The 17,593-nt window shown below is 36.2% G+C and overlaps 1 protein-coding gene across 1 annotated transcript in view; it reads left to right on the top strand.

The window, feature by feature from the left end:
* LOC144975701 (protocadherin Fat 4-like) overlaps positions 1-17,593 on the top strand; it is a 78,236-nt gene that overhangs the window by 9,200 nt on the left and 51,443 nt on the right. Inside the window, exons 4-16 of the mRNA XM_078919897.1 lie at positions 24-145; positions 923-1,052; positions 2,611-2,710; positions 3,669-3,781; positions 5,003-5,163; positions 6,306-6,425; positions 8,361-8,555; positions 8,788-8,934; positions 9,870-10,072; positions 11,251-11,353; positions 12,223-12,384; positions 12,871-13,093; positions 16,660-16,862. Coding sequence (XP_078776023.1) covers positions 24-145; positions 923-1,052; positions 2,611-2,710; positions 3,669-3,781; positions 5,003-5,163; positions 6,306-6,425; positions 8,361-8,555; positions 8,788-8,934; positions 9,870-10,072; positions 11,251-11,353; positions 12,223-12,384; positions 12,871-13,093; positions 16,660-16,862 — 1,982 coding nt within the window. The remainder of the gene's footprint in view (positions 1-23; positions 146-922; positions 1,053-2,610; positions 2,711-3,668; positions 3,782-5,002; positions 5,164-6,305; positions 6,426-8,360; positions 8,556-8,787; positions 8,935-9,869; positions 10,073-11,250; positions 11,354-12,222; positions 12,385-12,870; positions 13,094-16,659; positions 16,863-17,593) is intronic.

The raw sequence follows: 17,593 nt of genomic DNA, 5'->3' as shown, positions 1-17,593 counted from the left end.
CACTAAATCCTATTCACCCATAGGTGAGGACAGTATAACTAGAACAAGATCCGTCCAGTTGGCAGAGTGCAATGGCAAACCGTGCAACGAAACCAACACCGTCGACACGATGAAATGCCATAGATACATCAACACAGATTGTAAAGTAAGAGTTGCCAGACTCTTAATAATTTTGATGCAAAATAAATAGATAAATAAGTTTCTTGCGTAATAGCCAAAGGACAGAGAAAAATTAGCATGCTAAATCTGCATATTTGTGAATCAAAATGTTTGCCACTTGAGTTGAATTAATCTTTTGACATGTGAAAAGAAGATCGTGCTTAAAATCCAAAGAGTGAGGCTTAAGAAGTTAGGATTAGGAAAGTTGGTGAAGTGGCTCAGTGAGTAGCGATAATTATTTACCCGACCCTACTTCCTCTTCAATTGAAAATATATTTTTTTCTAATAAGGAAAAATAATGTAAATATAAGGTTGTTAGGTTTTCCGATTAGATTGCTTGAATGACCAGAACGTATCCGTTCTAGACTCAATCGAATTGGAACTAATTAATAATGGTTCTCGTTGCGGTATAATGAAATCTTTAGACAAATGAGCTTTTTGTTGATCAATCGAATAGCGTTATAAATGATGATTCTTATTTAAATAATTTAGAGTTGTTTTTTTTTACAACTAGAGACAAGAGAATTATATATAGTTACCTATCTTTCTTTTATTTAATATATTCAGTCCCGAACTTATTGCTCATGCATATATGAGGCCAAGATTTCTTTTAATCTACTATTTTTTTTTATCCTTAGTGTCGGAACGTTTGCTAAAGATTAACAATAATATACATGAGCAATACCATTATTTATTCATCTTTAGAGTAAGTATACCGTTTATTTCAATTAGAGAATAATATTTGTTTGTTTTCTTTTACAAGATGGGTTCATGGTCAACTTGGTCAAACTGTACTTTGGACAATGGGAGATGTGGCAAGGGTTCGAAGACAAGGACTAGAAAGGTGTTGATTCCCCAGAAGTGTAGAGGAGAACCTTGTTCCAACACAACAGGTTAGATGTAGTTACTGTCTTGTATTGGTACTTTTTCTCTTTCCCTTTTTTTCTTTCAGATAAAGAAAGTTCCTCAGCGTGTCGTCCGTTCCTCTAAAAAAATGTAGAGATCCATTTTTCTCAGCTCCTGCCCGTGTTTTATTATTTTCAGTGTGATATTTGTCCTAAACTCATCATTTTAGACTCGCAGAAAAGTCTGGTGATTCCCCTAAAATTAAAATTTTATACGACCTTGACTTCAACTTGACCTTGTTTTTTTTTGTTTTTTTAAGGGTTTTACGGCGCTTGCAACACATTTAGGTTATATCAGCGCCAGTAAAAAGGAAGAAAATGGGATAGTAAAAAGTTCTAGAATTACAATTAAAGCACCCAAGAAAAAGTAAGACAAAGGGGAACTGGGAACAAATAGGGATCAGATGTAGATTCCAAGAGCATACCACTAATGTACTTAGTTTGAAATCACCTACAAGTCTCATCCAGACACAAGCACAAAATCCAACAAAGAGGAACACACTCAAATGCTTACATTATACATTCAAAATAAAAATAATAATACATAACAGAGAGATGATTTACAAGGAAAAAAATATCATCTCCCAAAACCATAACTATGCATTTGACTGTTTCCCTCCCAGCCAGGACTCCGACCAGGGCCAGGAAAAAACCAAGTAATCTCATTCCAAGACAAAGGCAGAAAGCATGTTGGAAAACAGATATAAGGGTATAGAAGACACAGTATGTACCTCCCTGCCCACTATGGGAGGTCAGGATCCCCACCCAGCAACTTGACCTTAGAATTAATCCTTAAGTTTAATTATATTTTTCTTTTTAAACTCTCTAATAACGGTATTTTCCTAGATGTAAGGAAAGGGTTTGCCAAAATGTATACTTTTTAAAAAATTTGTTGTTGTTGTTGTCCTTGTGAATTTCGTTCGTTTCCTTATTTATTTGGTTTTGAGTGAGGAGGGGGGGTTGGTTCATTTTTTGTTTATTTATTGCTAGTCTAGGTTTTAAATCCATATTTCAATGTTGCATTTTCAAGGGGTGTGCTTTTATGTGGATAGCTCAATTAGAAAAGCACTCTGTTCACAGGCACAGGTTTGGATATCAGTCTTGGTTTCAATTATCTGATCTTACTATCGACCCAGTGGTGATTGGATAGCTGGAATTGTCAGAGATAGATTAGCGTCCTATCCCAAGTGTAGCAAGAAATGATTACGTTTAACACTACAGAAACCGGGATAGCCTCAGATTTTATTGACGTCATGACTACTAATGACTCCTTTTTATTTATGTTTTATACTGCCTCGCTTAATATTTCTGCTACTGAAACATGATACCTTATAATTTGTTGCTTCAATTAAAGATCTTGACTTTTTGTGGTTTAGCTGAATGATCGAATTGAGGTCATACATCGCAATGGGATGTATGATGATATTTTTATGTCATCCATTCATTGCTAGTGGTATGCTTTCATATTTCCCCTGCCAATTAGATGTATAATCTATCGTTAAATCAGCATTCCGATTATAATTTTAGGTCACTATCTTGTTTTCAGAAACGGCGGTTTGTTACGGGGAATGCTGTCGAATTGATTGTAAAGTCGGAGATTGGTCTGAGTATGGCCATTGCTCCACAGACTGCGGAAAGGGATTTGCGTAAGTTTTCCATAACTTCTTGTTTAAATGCTTAGATGGGTTATTTAACCAGTTAATTGCCAAACTCTAGAAATACATTTATTTAAAATTTGGCCAGAAAACGTGTCCTTCAAATATAGATCGATTTAAATGACCATAAGCTTGGCAAAAATTCTCAACCCTGGGACTTCGCGAGGTCCCAGGTTTGAGAGGTTTTCTTTTTCTTCTCCAAGATGAGGGTCATTTAAATCGATCGCTATTTATTGAAGGACGACTTTTTGGGCCAAATACTTAAATACGTGTTTTTCCAGAGTACGGCAGGTCACTGGTTAATGGCCGAGCGCCTCAATCTTATATGTGACTAACCCACTCAATTCAGTATTATGTCTGGATGAACCGGATTCTGAAAATAGAATTGAAAGTGAAGATGAAGATGTGAGACACGCAGTGTGATATTCGACATTCCTTTTCTTTTTCAATTGAGTCTTTGAAAAATGCAGTAAACACAAAGTTCTTATCATACTCTAGTTCCAAATAGATATATGGCTCATAAAGTGTTGTCTCTCCTGAAAACAAATATAAAATAGTGCTGTACATGTTATACGGAGTCCCGATATCACAGTTGGTAGAGTACTCGCTTCACGTGTAAAGGAGTTGAGATCGTTTCCAGGTGAAGTCGAGATTGTTTATGCCCCCCCCCCCCCACACACACACACACACATACTTACAAACATTGCTTCAAAATTTTTGTAATGGACAACATTTTGCGTGAATTAGAGAGTATTTCCATTATAACAATGAGCCCATAACAATTTAAAAAATCGGACCTGCAAATAAGTACACGTGGCTTGAAACCCATTGCCTTTGTAAAGCATTTTGAGCTTTGGTAATACATCGTATAATAGCCATGCTGGTTCTTTGCGATAACAAGACTCCCATTTCTCAATCTCTCTTCTACAAATTCATTGTATTGTTACAGAACTCGCACCCGCGAAATTCTCACAGAGCCTGAATGTGGTGGCACTGACTGCCCGATACTCTCCGAATCTGTGGATTGCGAGGAGACTGTCACCGCTGACTGTAAATTTACAGGTAAATTATCAGAATATCGAATGCCGTCTTCATAAATTTGGCACACTTTGTTTTATACAAATAATAATAATAATAATAATAATAATAATAATAATAATAATAATAATAATAATAATAATAATAATACACATTTATACGGTGCTCATTCTCGTATAAAACACAAGCTCTGGGCACTTTACAATATAAATTATCAATTTTGAGTGAAAATTTAAAAAAATCAAAAATTAAAAATAAATTTTTAAAACCCTATGTTTATGTAAAAAATTACCCCCTTCCTCCACGGCATCATAAGATACCTTCGCCTAGGTATTCATTGATGGAATGTAGATAATCCATCAAACAGGATGTCTGATGTCAACAGGAATCACCCATGTTGTCCAACTGAGCAAATTGGGGGTAAATCATCTTGCCCAAGGAAAAATACGAAACTGCCTGAAGCGAGACTCGAACCCGGGACCTTCCGGATCACAGTACAATGCCTTAACCACGCAGCCTCTTCGCACCCCCCCTTAGTTATGTGACAGTAACATAATTTTCCCAATATTAGGCAAAACCATGTCTCATGACTCAAAAGGTTAATTGATTGACGGCCTCGTAGGTAAGCTGCGACTCCTTTCTCCATTTTACCCGTCCAAATGATATTTAAGATTTGTCAGAATGAATTTCTCTCTTTCACGGGCATTTTTTTTTTATTTTGATATATGCATGAAATTGTTGTTGCAATCTATTTCAAGCAACGGTAATACAATGATAAACTAGGGTCCAATGTGGCTTGATAACTTGGTCTATTTTACATTTTGCGGATAGTATTTCTCTATCTGGCAGACAAGCCTTTGATTTATATAAATGTAAGGGATTGTTTTACTGCTCTATTCAGGCAACTGTCATACAATGATTAACTCGGGATCTTGTTAGCACGTTTGGCAGAGAACTCAACGCACAAGCAGTATCAGGCCCGGGTTAAGTCAAGTTTCTTCATGCATTCTCTGTCTATGATGCAGTGACTGAATAGTCGGTTATATAAGACCTGGTAGAAAATCTTTTGCGATAGACCAGCGACTGTCGAGGAGCTAACAATTGTTGCTGGTGTCTTAAATTGTACAGAAATCGGGATAACCTCCCTCTCTATAAGCCAAATCCAAATGGGACTAGCATGTAATATGATTCAAGGAGCCTCTAGCTATAAAACAATGTTATCTCTATTTTCTCGCCACACTCCAGATTGGTCACCTTGGTCTGCTTGTAGCACACAGTGTGGAAAAGGGAAACGAAAAAGATCTCGGACATTGCTTACACCAGCATACTGCGGGGGCAAATGTGAGAGCAAAATCACTGACGAGGAACAAGAGTGTGAGTCGTATGCTGCAAAGAGCGATTGCAAGGTGAGTCCAATTTTTATCTCACGGCTTCTGTCACCAATACTATATTACAGGATTTTAGCATTCTTCCCTGTAAAATCCTGGGCGTGTTCCCAATTGCTTATTGGAAAGAACAAAAGAACTTTATCTTTATAAAGAAACATGAAATCATCAACAGTTTTATTTGAATAGCAAGCTGAGTCACCACAATATGATAGTTTATTAATAACAATTATGTTAAATGCGCATAACTTGTCAAACCATTGAATGTCGTACATCATACCTCAAGAGTATAAACATCAGTTCATCGATTGTGACAACAATAATTATGAGTTTCTTTTTAATGTCTCTCACAGCTTTGTATTAGCAATTTTAATGGTGACTCAGTATATCTCAATTTCGAGATAAAATACATATGTTAATGATTAGTCAAACATAGAAAGTTAAGATGACTTTCTAACGCCATACAACATTCTTGTAAATCATTATAATATAGTATCAAAACCACATCATACCATTATTGATTTCCACCCACGTTCAAGGGTTTGGCTCAGCAAAACATTCGATTTTTTTCCTGATCTTATTTATTTTGATATTATGTTTTACTTCCCCCAACCTATAGCAACCAAGTAAGGAAATGATTTATGACGAGAACCTTTTTGTAAGGCGTTGACATCCTGTGAGATTACTACCGTTAAGAATACAAGATAATCCGATTTATAATTAAAGGTTTACACGCGTGACAAGGAAAACACTAAACGAAAATATTTTACTGTTATATCTATAAGGTGGATCAAACACGGTCTAAACCCTTTTTTTAGGACGTAAATATAATATTGTAAGAAATAGATTTCTTGTTTATCTCATGTTTTTATTTTGTCTGCACAAATCAATATTTGCAATATAACTATAGTAACTTTCTGGTCTATAAATGTAAACATTACACAAAACATACTTGTAACATTAACATTTTACGGTTCATTGGATTGAATCAGATGAAAACTGCGCATTTCCCTAGTTGTTAAAATGAAAAACAAACTTACTATATGTAGCTAATGGCAACAACTACCAAAAACATTTGTTGTCCCATGACATATGGTTTGCATAGGTAAGTTAAATCGTAATGTGTACTATAGAGTTCTATAATTTCATTTCTGTCATGTTAGGTATCTGCTTGGTCACCGTGGATGGAGTGCATACGTGACTGCGATCAGGGGCGGCAATACAAGAATAGAACAATTATTGAGACACCTCAGTGCGGTGGGAAGAAATGTCCTGAAATTTCAGTGAGTATAACTTTATAACTGTAATAAGATAATCTGTATTCAATAAGTGATCAATTGTCACATTAAAGGTTTATTCTAATTGTAATTATGTCTTACAAGCGTCATATCTCGTCATAATGCTGTTGCTATTGGCTTGGGACCCTTTGTAAAGCGCTTTGGGCACATTAAGTAAAAATTACGCTATATTAACATTAGACTCTTTTCTCAAAACAATATTTAAAGCAGTCATCTTGATATATTTGGATTGTCAGTGTCAACTATGATTTTAATCCAATGACCTATTACAGCAAGGGAAGGGAACGGCGTTGACAAAAAGAAAACGAAAAAAAAAAAGAAAGCATAAAAAGCTTTCCGGAACTAGAATCTAATTAAGTCTGCTACCTGTTTTTTGCCCAACATCTGGGCCCATTTTCATGAACGAGGACTAGATTTAGTTATTTAGTAGTCTAGTAAATGACTTACTCGTCTTAAGCCTAAGCGGAGCAAATGACCAAAAAAATCGGATTTCAAGAACGCTTTCTAGTCACTGACAAGCTAGTCTCTTGCCAAGAAGTGGGCGTTCTAAGACCGGTGACAAAGTCGACTATTTTGTGTGGGTAACATCACGCTCTCTAGTACACGACGGCAGGTAAGATACCCGCCTTCATACTTTCAACGCAAAAGATTCCAAAGAGGAAAATAGCAACACATCCGGTATAGATAATATTTCGTTCTTTTTTTCATATTTTAACTTACTTTTGTCATAATGAATCAAATCACGTGATATTGATTTCCGACTGTCAGACTACAATGATGTCCATGATCGAATGTCAATTTTATATTTAGGTCAAATCAATTGAACCAAAAAAAAGAGAGAGAGAGAGAAAGTGTGTTCTGATGAATCACATTATTTCAGTCAGTTACAATACCAGAGGAATAACTTTTGTCTCCGCTATACTTTCTAATCTTTTTTTGTGTTGTGGTTCTTTGACGCAAACAATTCATTTAGAGTCTCCGTGCCGTTCACTCGTAATCCACGAGCTGATTAGATTCATTTTTTTTTAAAGTTTTTACTCACAAGAATGTGAACTTTCGACGATCTGCACTTATCTTATATATAGTTTTTAAAGCCAGTGTCAATAGCAACAGGACACTTTGTGCCTCTGTCATTCGTAACCGACGTATTTTCCTTCCGAATCGAAGCTCTTAATCTAAAAATAGCTGCTATCTTGTCGATCCTATGACGTATACTAGTAACTAGTCTCAGACTAAGACTTGAAGATCTGAGTCAGCAAATGACTAAAACTTGGCCAAACTTAGTCCGAATGTGGCGTGATTTAGTCTGGGACTTACTTAGTCAGCTCACATGAAATCCGATTTTTTCAAGTCCTTGACTAAAGTCAGAGATAGTCAGAGACTATGCACTAATTAAAATGGCCCCTGTGTCTGTTATCGTACCATTAAGGTCGCGGGTTCAAACCCCATCATCCGCCACGAAAAAATGTTATTCTTTATTGTCTTTTCTACTCACTTCATCTCTTGTTGTTACCAACATAAGTGCCTGCTCCACTCACTTTTCTGAATTGAAAATTCACCCCGTATACCGGAGCATATTAAGCTTAATTGCTGGCCAGCTAACTTCGCGCTGGTTGTGTGTGTGTTGGACCCGCGGTCTCCAGTAGTCGGTGAGAGAAGGCTCTAGTAATGAATGACCTGAGTTTGATACGAATTTTTTTGGGTTCGTGGATAGCTCATACGGTAGAGTCACGCTCTCACCGGCCAGGCGGAGTTGTCGTACCATTAAGGTCGCGGGTTCAAACCCCATCACCGCCACGAAAAATTGTTATTCTCTATTGTCTTTTGGTACTTTTCTACTCCCTTCATCTCTTGTTGTTACCAACATAAGTGTCTGCTCCACTCACTTTTATGAACTATATATAGAATTTACCTCTTTAGACTTTCCAGACGTGCCATGTTAAGTGCACACAACTGTGCAACCAGGGCGAGTGTAGTTGCAACGTGGGCTACAACTTACACTCAAATGGTTACTTGTGTGAGAAAGTAGACTGTGGTGAGATTCCCAACCTCACGAGATGTCCTCCAGGCACAGTTCCTGGGAAATCTTGTTCAAATGTCAAGACATCGTGCAATGTAAGTATCCTAATATTTTTATGCAGTATTTGTTTGCTTTATTCACATATTTGAGTCCTGATTTCAAAATTTGAACAGAAAGAGAAAAAAATTCTTTTACATTTAGGTTAACACAAATAACGATGATAATTGACGATTTAAACTAATAATATAATAGAAGATTATATTTAATTCTACCATTCAAGATAACATACCGATTTTGAATATATTCATATAAATTAAATATTCCCAGGGAACAAAGTATGATGACGTTTGTGAAGGATCCTGTGGTGGTTCATGGGTTCTCAAGGGTGGTCAGACATTCTCGGTTTGCCAGGAGAGCGGCAAATGGTCAATCCCTAACTATTTTTGTGGACCACCAAACCAAGCACCATTGAATGTAACTATGCATTTTGGTTTCCATTCTTTAATAGATGTGATAACGTGAAGTTGAAAGTTGAAATGAGTGTTTTTCTTACGAAATATTAATGTTTCAGTGTATTTTATTTTATCCACTGTATCATTTCCCTAAGACTTTGAGTATTACAAAGCTCATTTTTGATTTTCGTTGTTGTGGACAAAACGCAGATAATACTTCAGCCTATCGTTTTCTGGGGACAGCTCTCACTCTGAGGATAACCTTGAATTAGGAGATAGTAATCAAGCATATAGAGAACTTTTACTGAATAAAGTACCTTCTTCATTAAGCATTTTATCGATAATGTTTAGCAAGGATAGCATTGAATTCGTGATAATTTCATTTGGTTTATTTTTGTCAATTCGTTATACCGCCGACGTTGTCAAAGTCACAATAGTAGGGATGTAAAAAAGTAAATCTATTACCATGATTGGTATATTAAGGTCGGAAGAATATTTGTAGCACTTATTTTGACAAAATCATTTTGGACCAGTTAGTAGTCCTTCCTTCAGGGCCATTCAGGGCTCATGGAGCCGGAGTTTATCCCGGTTTCCATAGCGAATATCCTTTGCTCTACCAACTGAGCTATCGGGACCCCCGGTTCACGGAAGACAAATATTCAAATTATTATGTTGATAAAACTTTTCAAAAATAATATAATATTTTTACTTCAGAAAGTACTAAGATATAGAACAATAATCGATTGGTGCCTTCACTTTTTTTAATTTTTAGTGACTAAATTTTGTTTTTTCTAAACCATTATAATGATAATCAATTTCAAATACTCGTACCTTGTCTTTTTGTATTAATAATATTTCTTGTAGATTTTAACTGTTGTACTGAATAGATTAAAGTGATCATGTGCGTATGTTGAGGTTTGATAACTTTATTCTGTTTCTTATTTCTTTCCATTTCAGATAAGCGTTGACACAACGAGCGTGTCCGAACTGGTTGACGTAGGTAAATGTTTTGCAAAGATTACAACGAGTGTGGTCAAAACCGAGCATTGGGACAAACATGTCTATACAGTTGTACAAGATCCCTCGGGTACTCTCGAGACAGAAGGGGACAAGCTATGCATCAAAAAGTCTCTTGATTATGAAACGACACAATTTAAGGTGTAAGAGCAAAAGTCATCGTTATTTTGCTTGATAATTATCAATACATAGTTGGGATTGCGCACATCTTGGGGTCAAATTCCAGATGGATAAGTGTGGGTGTTTAATCTCAAAACCCGCTTGATCAAGTTTCATTATAGACAAACACTAAACTGGTTTTCTTCTTCTGAGTGTCATAAAACAAAAATATTGAAATAGCACAACTTACGAGCACTTCAGATAACAATTATTGTTAACACACTCTCAATGTAGCCCATATATATATATATATATATATATATATATATATATATATATATATATATATATATATATATATATACGTTCGTTTCTGTGGCTTTCGTCCACGTCTTCAGAAACGAACGTCTTGGCCATATAATGTGAGTGACAATTTATATTTTATATTTTATATTTTATATTAGCTCTAACCATCATTATCGAGCACTTTTGTACCTACGAGTACACCCACCACCACTCATAAATATATATATATATATATATATATATATATATATATATATATATATATATATAAATAGGTGGTGTGTGTGTGTGTGTGTATGTGTATATATATATAGGTGTGTGTAGGCCTGAAACATTAATGTAGACTGTCTCAAACATTGTGGTAAATATTAAAATAATAATTCGCTCCATTGCTACATGTCGAGCACTTTTCGTACCATATTTGTTTCAACCACGATTCATATATATATATATATATATATATATATATATATATATATATATATATATCCCTCTCTCTCTATCTCTCTCTCTCTCTCTCTCTCTCTCTCTTTCTTTCTTTCTTTCTCTCTCCCTCACACACACACACACACACACACACACTCTGTGCATGTGTGCATGTGTGTGTGTGTATATGTGTGTGTGTCTGAGAATTACGATTCCTTTATACTTTAAACATTATTTGTTTTGTAATAAGAGTGTTTCTCTTATTGTCGTTCATAAATCACTTTCATTCCATCAATTTTCAGAGATTAATCTTTATTATACATTTCCCCTTCGTTGTCAAGTTTTCTACCACATTTATTCATAATGTCTTTTTAGTACCTATGTCATCATGCGTCACCTCCCACAAAGCCAACTAAGATAGCTATGCCAATATAACATATAAATTGTCCATGACATCTAATTAGCATCAATATTGCTTTTTAATTCACAGCTGGTCTGCAACAATTCGATCAACTGACTTAGATGGTTTGTTTGTTGAAAGAGAGTTTACATTTTCATTGATTAACAACAATGACCCTCCAAGATCTGCAGTGGTCAGTACAGAAGAAACATTAACATCACACACATGTTAGCCTTTTATTATCCTGTCTCAATAGGTTAGCAGAAGATAGAAAAATGCTCGTTCTTATTTAACATTCGTAGGTGATAAAGATGTCGATAAGGCTTTGAACTAATCACAAGTGTCTGGGCTCCTATAATCAGACAGAAATGTATGCTTTAATAAGTCAAATTTTTTCATTCTCTTTTTTATTGTCTGTGAAATATCAATATATTTCAGTTTAGTCTACATTTAAATAGTGCTAAAAAATATTTGCGTTATTTCCATATCAACGGATGGAGTATGGTGCTCTCTTACAATGCTCGTTAATCAATGGATTAGAAACTTTCTTTAATTCATCTCAAAGGTAGTTTTTCTCGAAAGAAAGACCAATAATCTAGAGTCCAAAAGAATTTTGTGGGTCGAGTGCCTTACTCAAAGATTCAACACAAAAATAAGAGTTTTATAATTGCTATCATGTATTATTATGTGATCGGCCTCTTTCTTTCCTCTCTGAAGGAGCCCACATCTAATCAATGAATAAAACAATTCGTTCTAGTTTCCACTTTATGAGGCTTGGTGTTTTAGTGGTAGGAGACGGGTTATGGTTTGAGGCCTGCCGGAAAAGCTCTTTGCTCATATTTTTACCATGCTCAGAATTAAAATGAGTACCAAGATGATGACAATATTCTTTGTGAGGAAAGAATGAAAAATCTCCTTAAAGGCATCATGTTTCGTCCTCTTTTTTAAGTGTGGCATTTGGGTCAGGATCTTATGTAAACCACTTTAGAGAATATAGCACTAATTTAATGCGAACGCTCGCTTTCTATAACATTTTTTTGTATTTATTCTTTTTCTTTTTAGCTTAAGCCAAACACTATTCCTGAAAACAGTTTGAAAGGGCTAGATATAGGATGTTTGATTACTAAGGATGATGACGAAGGACAAAACCTTACAGTGGTCATGTTGAACAAAAAGGACATGTTTCAGTTGTACAAGAAAGACGATGGGACATACTGTGTTAGGGTAATCTTTTCATGCATTTGTCTTGTTTTGTATTTGCACGTAGTTCAACCATTTGATAGTATTGACACTATGTAACCATGTAATAAAAGAGGAACACTTTGTCAAGTCCGTCTGATTTAAAATGGTGCTGCTGCTGTAGTAATTAAATTAAACTGATTCTAAAACCGTTCATCTCCATCTTTCTAATCAATCGTGAACAAAAGGTGTTTTATAATTATTACTATTATTAGCATCATCATCATCATCATCATCATCATCATCATCATCATCATTATCATCATCATCATCATCATCATCATTATCATCTTAATTATCTTACCATCGCAATGAGTTATTACAATAGCATCACTAGTACCATCATAACCAATGAATGTATACACTGCAGTCACAATCTACATTATCACTGTCGGCAATTGCAACAACATTACAATAACGCCATTTTAATCATTGATCGATAACCCACCTTGTAACATTCAAATCTTTTAGGTGGCGGCAGAATCTGAACCAGAATGTAAGACTATCGGAGGAAAGTATTGTAAGTTGAACTACGAAGACCACAGTGTTGAATCGTTCGCTGTGCTAGTTGTAGACGATGGTTCTCCTCCGTTTTCGTCTTATTTTGATATTAGCATTCGACTGACTAATGTCGAGGAGCCGGTAACTGGAATCGAGATATCAACAGAATTTGTTCAAGAAAACATTCCAGCTGGTAAGATATCGCCTCTCTCTCTCTCTCTCTCTCTCTCTCTCTCTCTCTCTCTCTCTCTCTCTCTCTCTCTCTCTCTCTCTCTCTCTCTCTCTCTCTCTCTCTCTCTCTCTCTCTCTCTCTCTCTCTCTCTCCCTTCTTTAATGTTAATGAATGGGGTTTTTTTATACTTTAGAGAGAAAAAAAAGGCAGAGAATAGTGTGTTCAACGGTTGTACCGAAAAAGTGGCCACTGTTTTAGAGGAAAGGCAACTCCACGTCGCGCTGGGAGACGCTACGAGTAAAGTTAGGAAATTGAAGAATGGGATCCCTCAGGGATTTGCTCTGGCGCCAATATTGTTTAATGTCTACATTAGCGGCATGCCGAACACTTCTTCCCTGGACTGGTATAGGCGGATGACTGGGCACTCGTTACTCAAAATAAAGTGTGGACCTGTCTCGAGAGCGTAATCAACGAGGACGTCACCAGACTCAAAGCCTACTTCGACAAGTGGTACCTGAAGATGAACACTTAGAAAACCGTGGCCATTGCATTTCACCTATGCGGTGGCTGGCACACCCTCAAACTGATCGACCAGCTTCTCCTATATGAGCCGCATCCAATAAACCGGGGGTGACGCTCGACCGAAGTTTTACCTATCGGTTGTTAAATCTAGAAGGCCCGGAAGATAGAGAAACGCAACAGTCTTCTGAGGAAGCTGTCGGGATCAACTTGGATTGCTAAACAAGTGCTCATGAGGACGTCCGCCTTTACAATATGCTATTCTGCCGTGGAGTATTGCGCTCCAGTGTGGGGTAGAAGCAGGAGCGTTGAGAAGGTAGATGTTATACTTCGCAAGTCGATGCACATAGTGTCAGGAACGCTGCCAACAACGCCTAGAGAACGTGGCCCAATAATGGCAGCAATCCAGCTCACGATGTCCGACGGGAGACGATTACAAAGAACTGGCTTAATTAGATCAAAGAGAGAGGGGATATGATACCCCTCTCAATCGCATAATGGACGTTGCCGAAATAAGTCCCGGTAACCTTTGTACGTAAACTCCCTGACTTCGAACAGAGATGCATATACGAGATGGAAGTCGGACATAGACTCCTCGAAACTGGGGGATAAATTGCCAGGCTTTTCCACCAGCAGCGAATTGGCTTCGATCTAAAACCTGCCTAACGGCAAAATCGTTTCATCAGTGGGGACTTTCCACCTGTCCAATATATACCCGTTGTGGTAACGGCCCCGAAACCGCGGAACATCTAGTTGAACGGTGTGTTGTGACGAAGCTTCCGGGTGGGTTTGCGACGGTGCACGAGTGCGGTACGGAATTTGCTGATTGGGTCAATCATCATAACATGGTAGTGTGAGCACCATTAGAAGCTGTTGCTGTTTTGTCGTCTTTAGCTAATTACCTTCACAAGCTTATCAAAAATAAAATTCAATAAAATTGTCACTTGTATAATGTTTGTAAAATTTACAGCGATTTAGAAAACGCACACGTTTTTTAAATATCGAGAACCAGTTATTTCTTCGTCATATTTAGGTATGTAATCTTCCGTCGTTTGTCCACCAAGCTTACAAGCCACAAAAAGCGATTTTCTTTTCTATTGAGCTATGCGTTAAGGTAAAATACTCAAAACATCCGCCAGCCAAATCCAACAGACAAACACACAAAACTGCGTGAAAACTTAAACGTTTATAGTCTTAGTGAGATCTAATCACTAGCAAGCTGTCTAAAATTAATAACAAGGAGCTGAGTGACATCTTCTTCTATAGTGGACGGGACCTCGTCCTACAAAAGCAACTCACACAATTCTTGGAAAAAAGGAAAATAGGTTTTTATTGAAGATAATCAAAGGCCGCCCTAATCATCTAATTGTAATCCTATCGATTATGCCAAGTAGGATTTGCGAAGAAAGAAAGTATAATTTAATAGTACTATTCTATTCAAATAAGAGTATATTTTTAAATAAACCATCGATCACGGACAAGTTACTTTGCAAGATAATGAAAGTAATCACATCATGGAAACGGAGACTACAGATAGTTTAAAATCTTGGTGGATCACCATCACGCATAACTAAACTTGATAATGAAGTCCTCAATATCTTTTTAAAAAACTACTCCGATCAGTTTGCTAGAATCGGAAAATGTTTACCCTTAGGTTAAACTGGAATAAAGATTTTGAAACAGGATATTTAGTGAATTATTTTAATGTATATTAAGTCAGATTTGAGATTATGAGCCCATTTTAAAAAAAATTATATTTATAGACGCCCAAACAATAGTTACTTTTCTTTTTTTATTTCTGTTATCTTTTTTTCTTTTAAATTTTATGTCTGTGTGTGCGTGTATGAGATTGATAAGTTGTACAACGACTTTCTGTCATAACCATATCATTCTTAACATGCCTACTAGCCGAAATGATGGGCCTTCCAGATGTTAAGCATTATTAAGAATCTTTTACCTAAGCGGGTTTCTAATTTTTAAAAAACAAAACAATATTATATTATACAACTAGTTTTACTGTGCATTTCCACGGAGCAAGCAGGCATGTACTCAAGGGCGCAATTTCATGTAGGCGGACTAGATTTAGTAATTTACTAGTCTAGTAAATGACTTGCTAGTCTTAAGCCTAAACGCTCACATGAAATCCGATTTTTCAAGTGCTTGACTAAAGTCAGAGACTAAGCGCTAGTCCGTGTTCATGAAAACGGGCCAACTGGTTACATTTCTCTGACTTCGATAGTCCTCCCAGGTGGCTTTTAGCTGATCTGTCTCCCCCTACCTCGGTTGCACTGCTTGATTGTTACCATGTCATCAGTTATTTTTATTCTTTCATTTCCTGGATTCCTCTTCCCAATAGCCGTTCCCGTTGTAACCAACCTTTTCAAATGCCTCTTTGAAACGTGATTTTTTTTTTTAATGTTTTCTGTTCACTTTCTTGCGTTGGGGTTTTCTTTTTGCGCCGGCTTTGTTTGTCCTCTTGTCAGTCCTGGAAACATTCTTTGGGAAACCTTATTTCTGCTACCTCTGTGTTTTCCTCCTTGTATTTTCATTTTAAGACCAAATTTCTGCATATAGTTAACTGATTCCATAAACGATTTTAAATTACCTGTAAATGTTCTGGTAATTCTTTGTTTTTAACCTATTTTATGTCTAGCTTTGACCACTTGATTTGATGGTTGTTCCAAGATATCTCAATCTGTCAATCTGGTCCAAAGAAATCCCATTTACATCGATATTAAATGATGGGATGGCACTTTTCTTAATGCTTCAATTGATAAAAGTGTAGTGTGTTCCACGAGATTTCCGATGCCATAGAGGTTGAAAACGGGGTCATGTATGTATGCTAAGATATGTCTTGCGGAGAGCAAATTAACATTGTTAAAGACTTGGTGTAAGTGACTGCTTATTTTGAATGGTTTACTTTCAAGAGATTTATCACTTAATCGAGTTTATGATGATAATGATATTATTAGGAGCATACCTGAACCTCTCTTTTAACAAGAACACTTTAAATTTGGTATAACTTATGTCCACAATTATTCTACGATATCACTGACTAAAATTTGCAGGTCGCACGTTGCTCACACTGACTGCTACTGATGAGGATGAAGATTCTGAACATAAGTTTGAAATCCTTGAGGACCCATCCGGTTTATTTGAAGTCAAAGATGACAAAATAATAGCAAAGGAAGTCCTAGACTACGAAAAGAATCCTGGAGTGGAATACACCTTGAAAATGCGTGCAACGGAAACTAACTCTAAACTTTCCTCGGTGAGCATTTTTATGTTCTTTTGACATTTTAAATAAAGTCATTTGGGATGGGCAAGTCCGATTTGGACATTTTATTGATTATTGTAAAACAGACATTTCTTTTGCTATAAAACAGGAGACATCACTAACATTTGGTATCGATATCAAAGTTTGCGTATATTTTCTTTTACCAAAGTCACTTGCCTCTACAGTGTTTAAAAGTCGACTCTAAAAACTGCAAAATGCCAGCTGCCATACATTAACAAACACCGCTATTTTGCCTGAAAATGTTTACTTAAAATACCGATTGATAAAGATGACCTCCAATTTGTACCAAATTTGAGATATTTTATGTTCCTAGTAATTTTCTTAACTCGTCGACTTGAAGCTGATTATTTAAAGAATAATACTACTTCTAATGGATAATAGTATAAACTATAACCGACTTTTTTTGGTTTTAAAGTTCTGAATGTGTTCTAGCACCAAATCTCCTTTGCAACCGAAATGATTGAGTTAAAGATGATTATGTCAATCCTGCAGTAGAATTCTGGCAGATGCTCTTGCAAACGTAAACAATCTACTCACATTTCACTTTTTCTTCTATTTAATCTTCTGTTTTAAAACAAATCGAAAACAAATACAATTACAAGAAGGTCATTGTAAATATCAATAAACTTTTTCTGATTTTAGCGCTGTCAGAATATTAATTATCCTTTGTATATTTAATAACAAAAATATACTTGGAACGGTAC

Source organism: Berghia stephanieae, chromosome 1 (genome assembly GCF_034508935.2).
Source record: "Berghia stephanieae isolate SIO BIC M18660-M18661 chromosome 1, UCSD_Bste_1.3, whole genome shotgun sequence".
In the NCBI taxonomy this organism is placed as follows: domain Eukaryota; kingdom Metazoa; phylum Mollusca; class Gastropoda; order Nudibranchia; family Aeolidiidae; genus Berghia; species Berghia stephanieae.
This window is presented reverse-complemented; position numbering and strand designations above follow the sequence as displayed.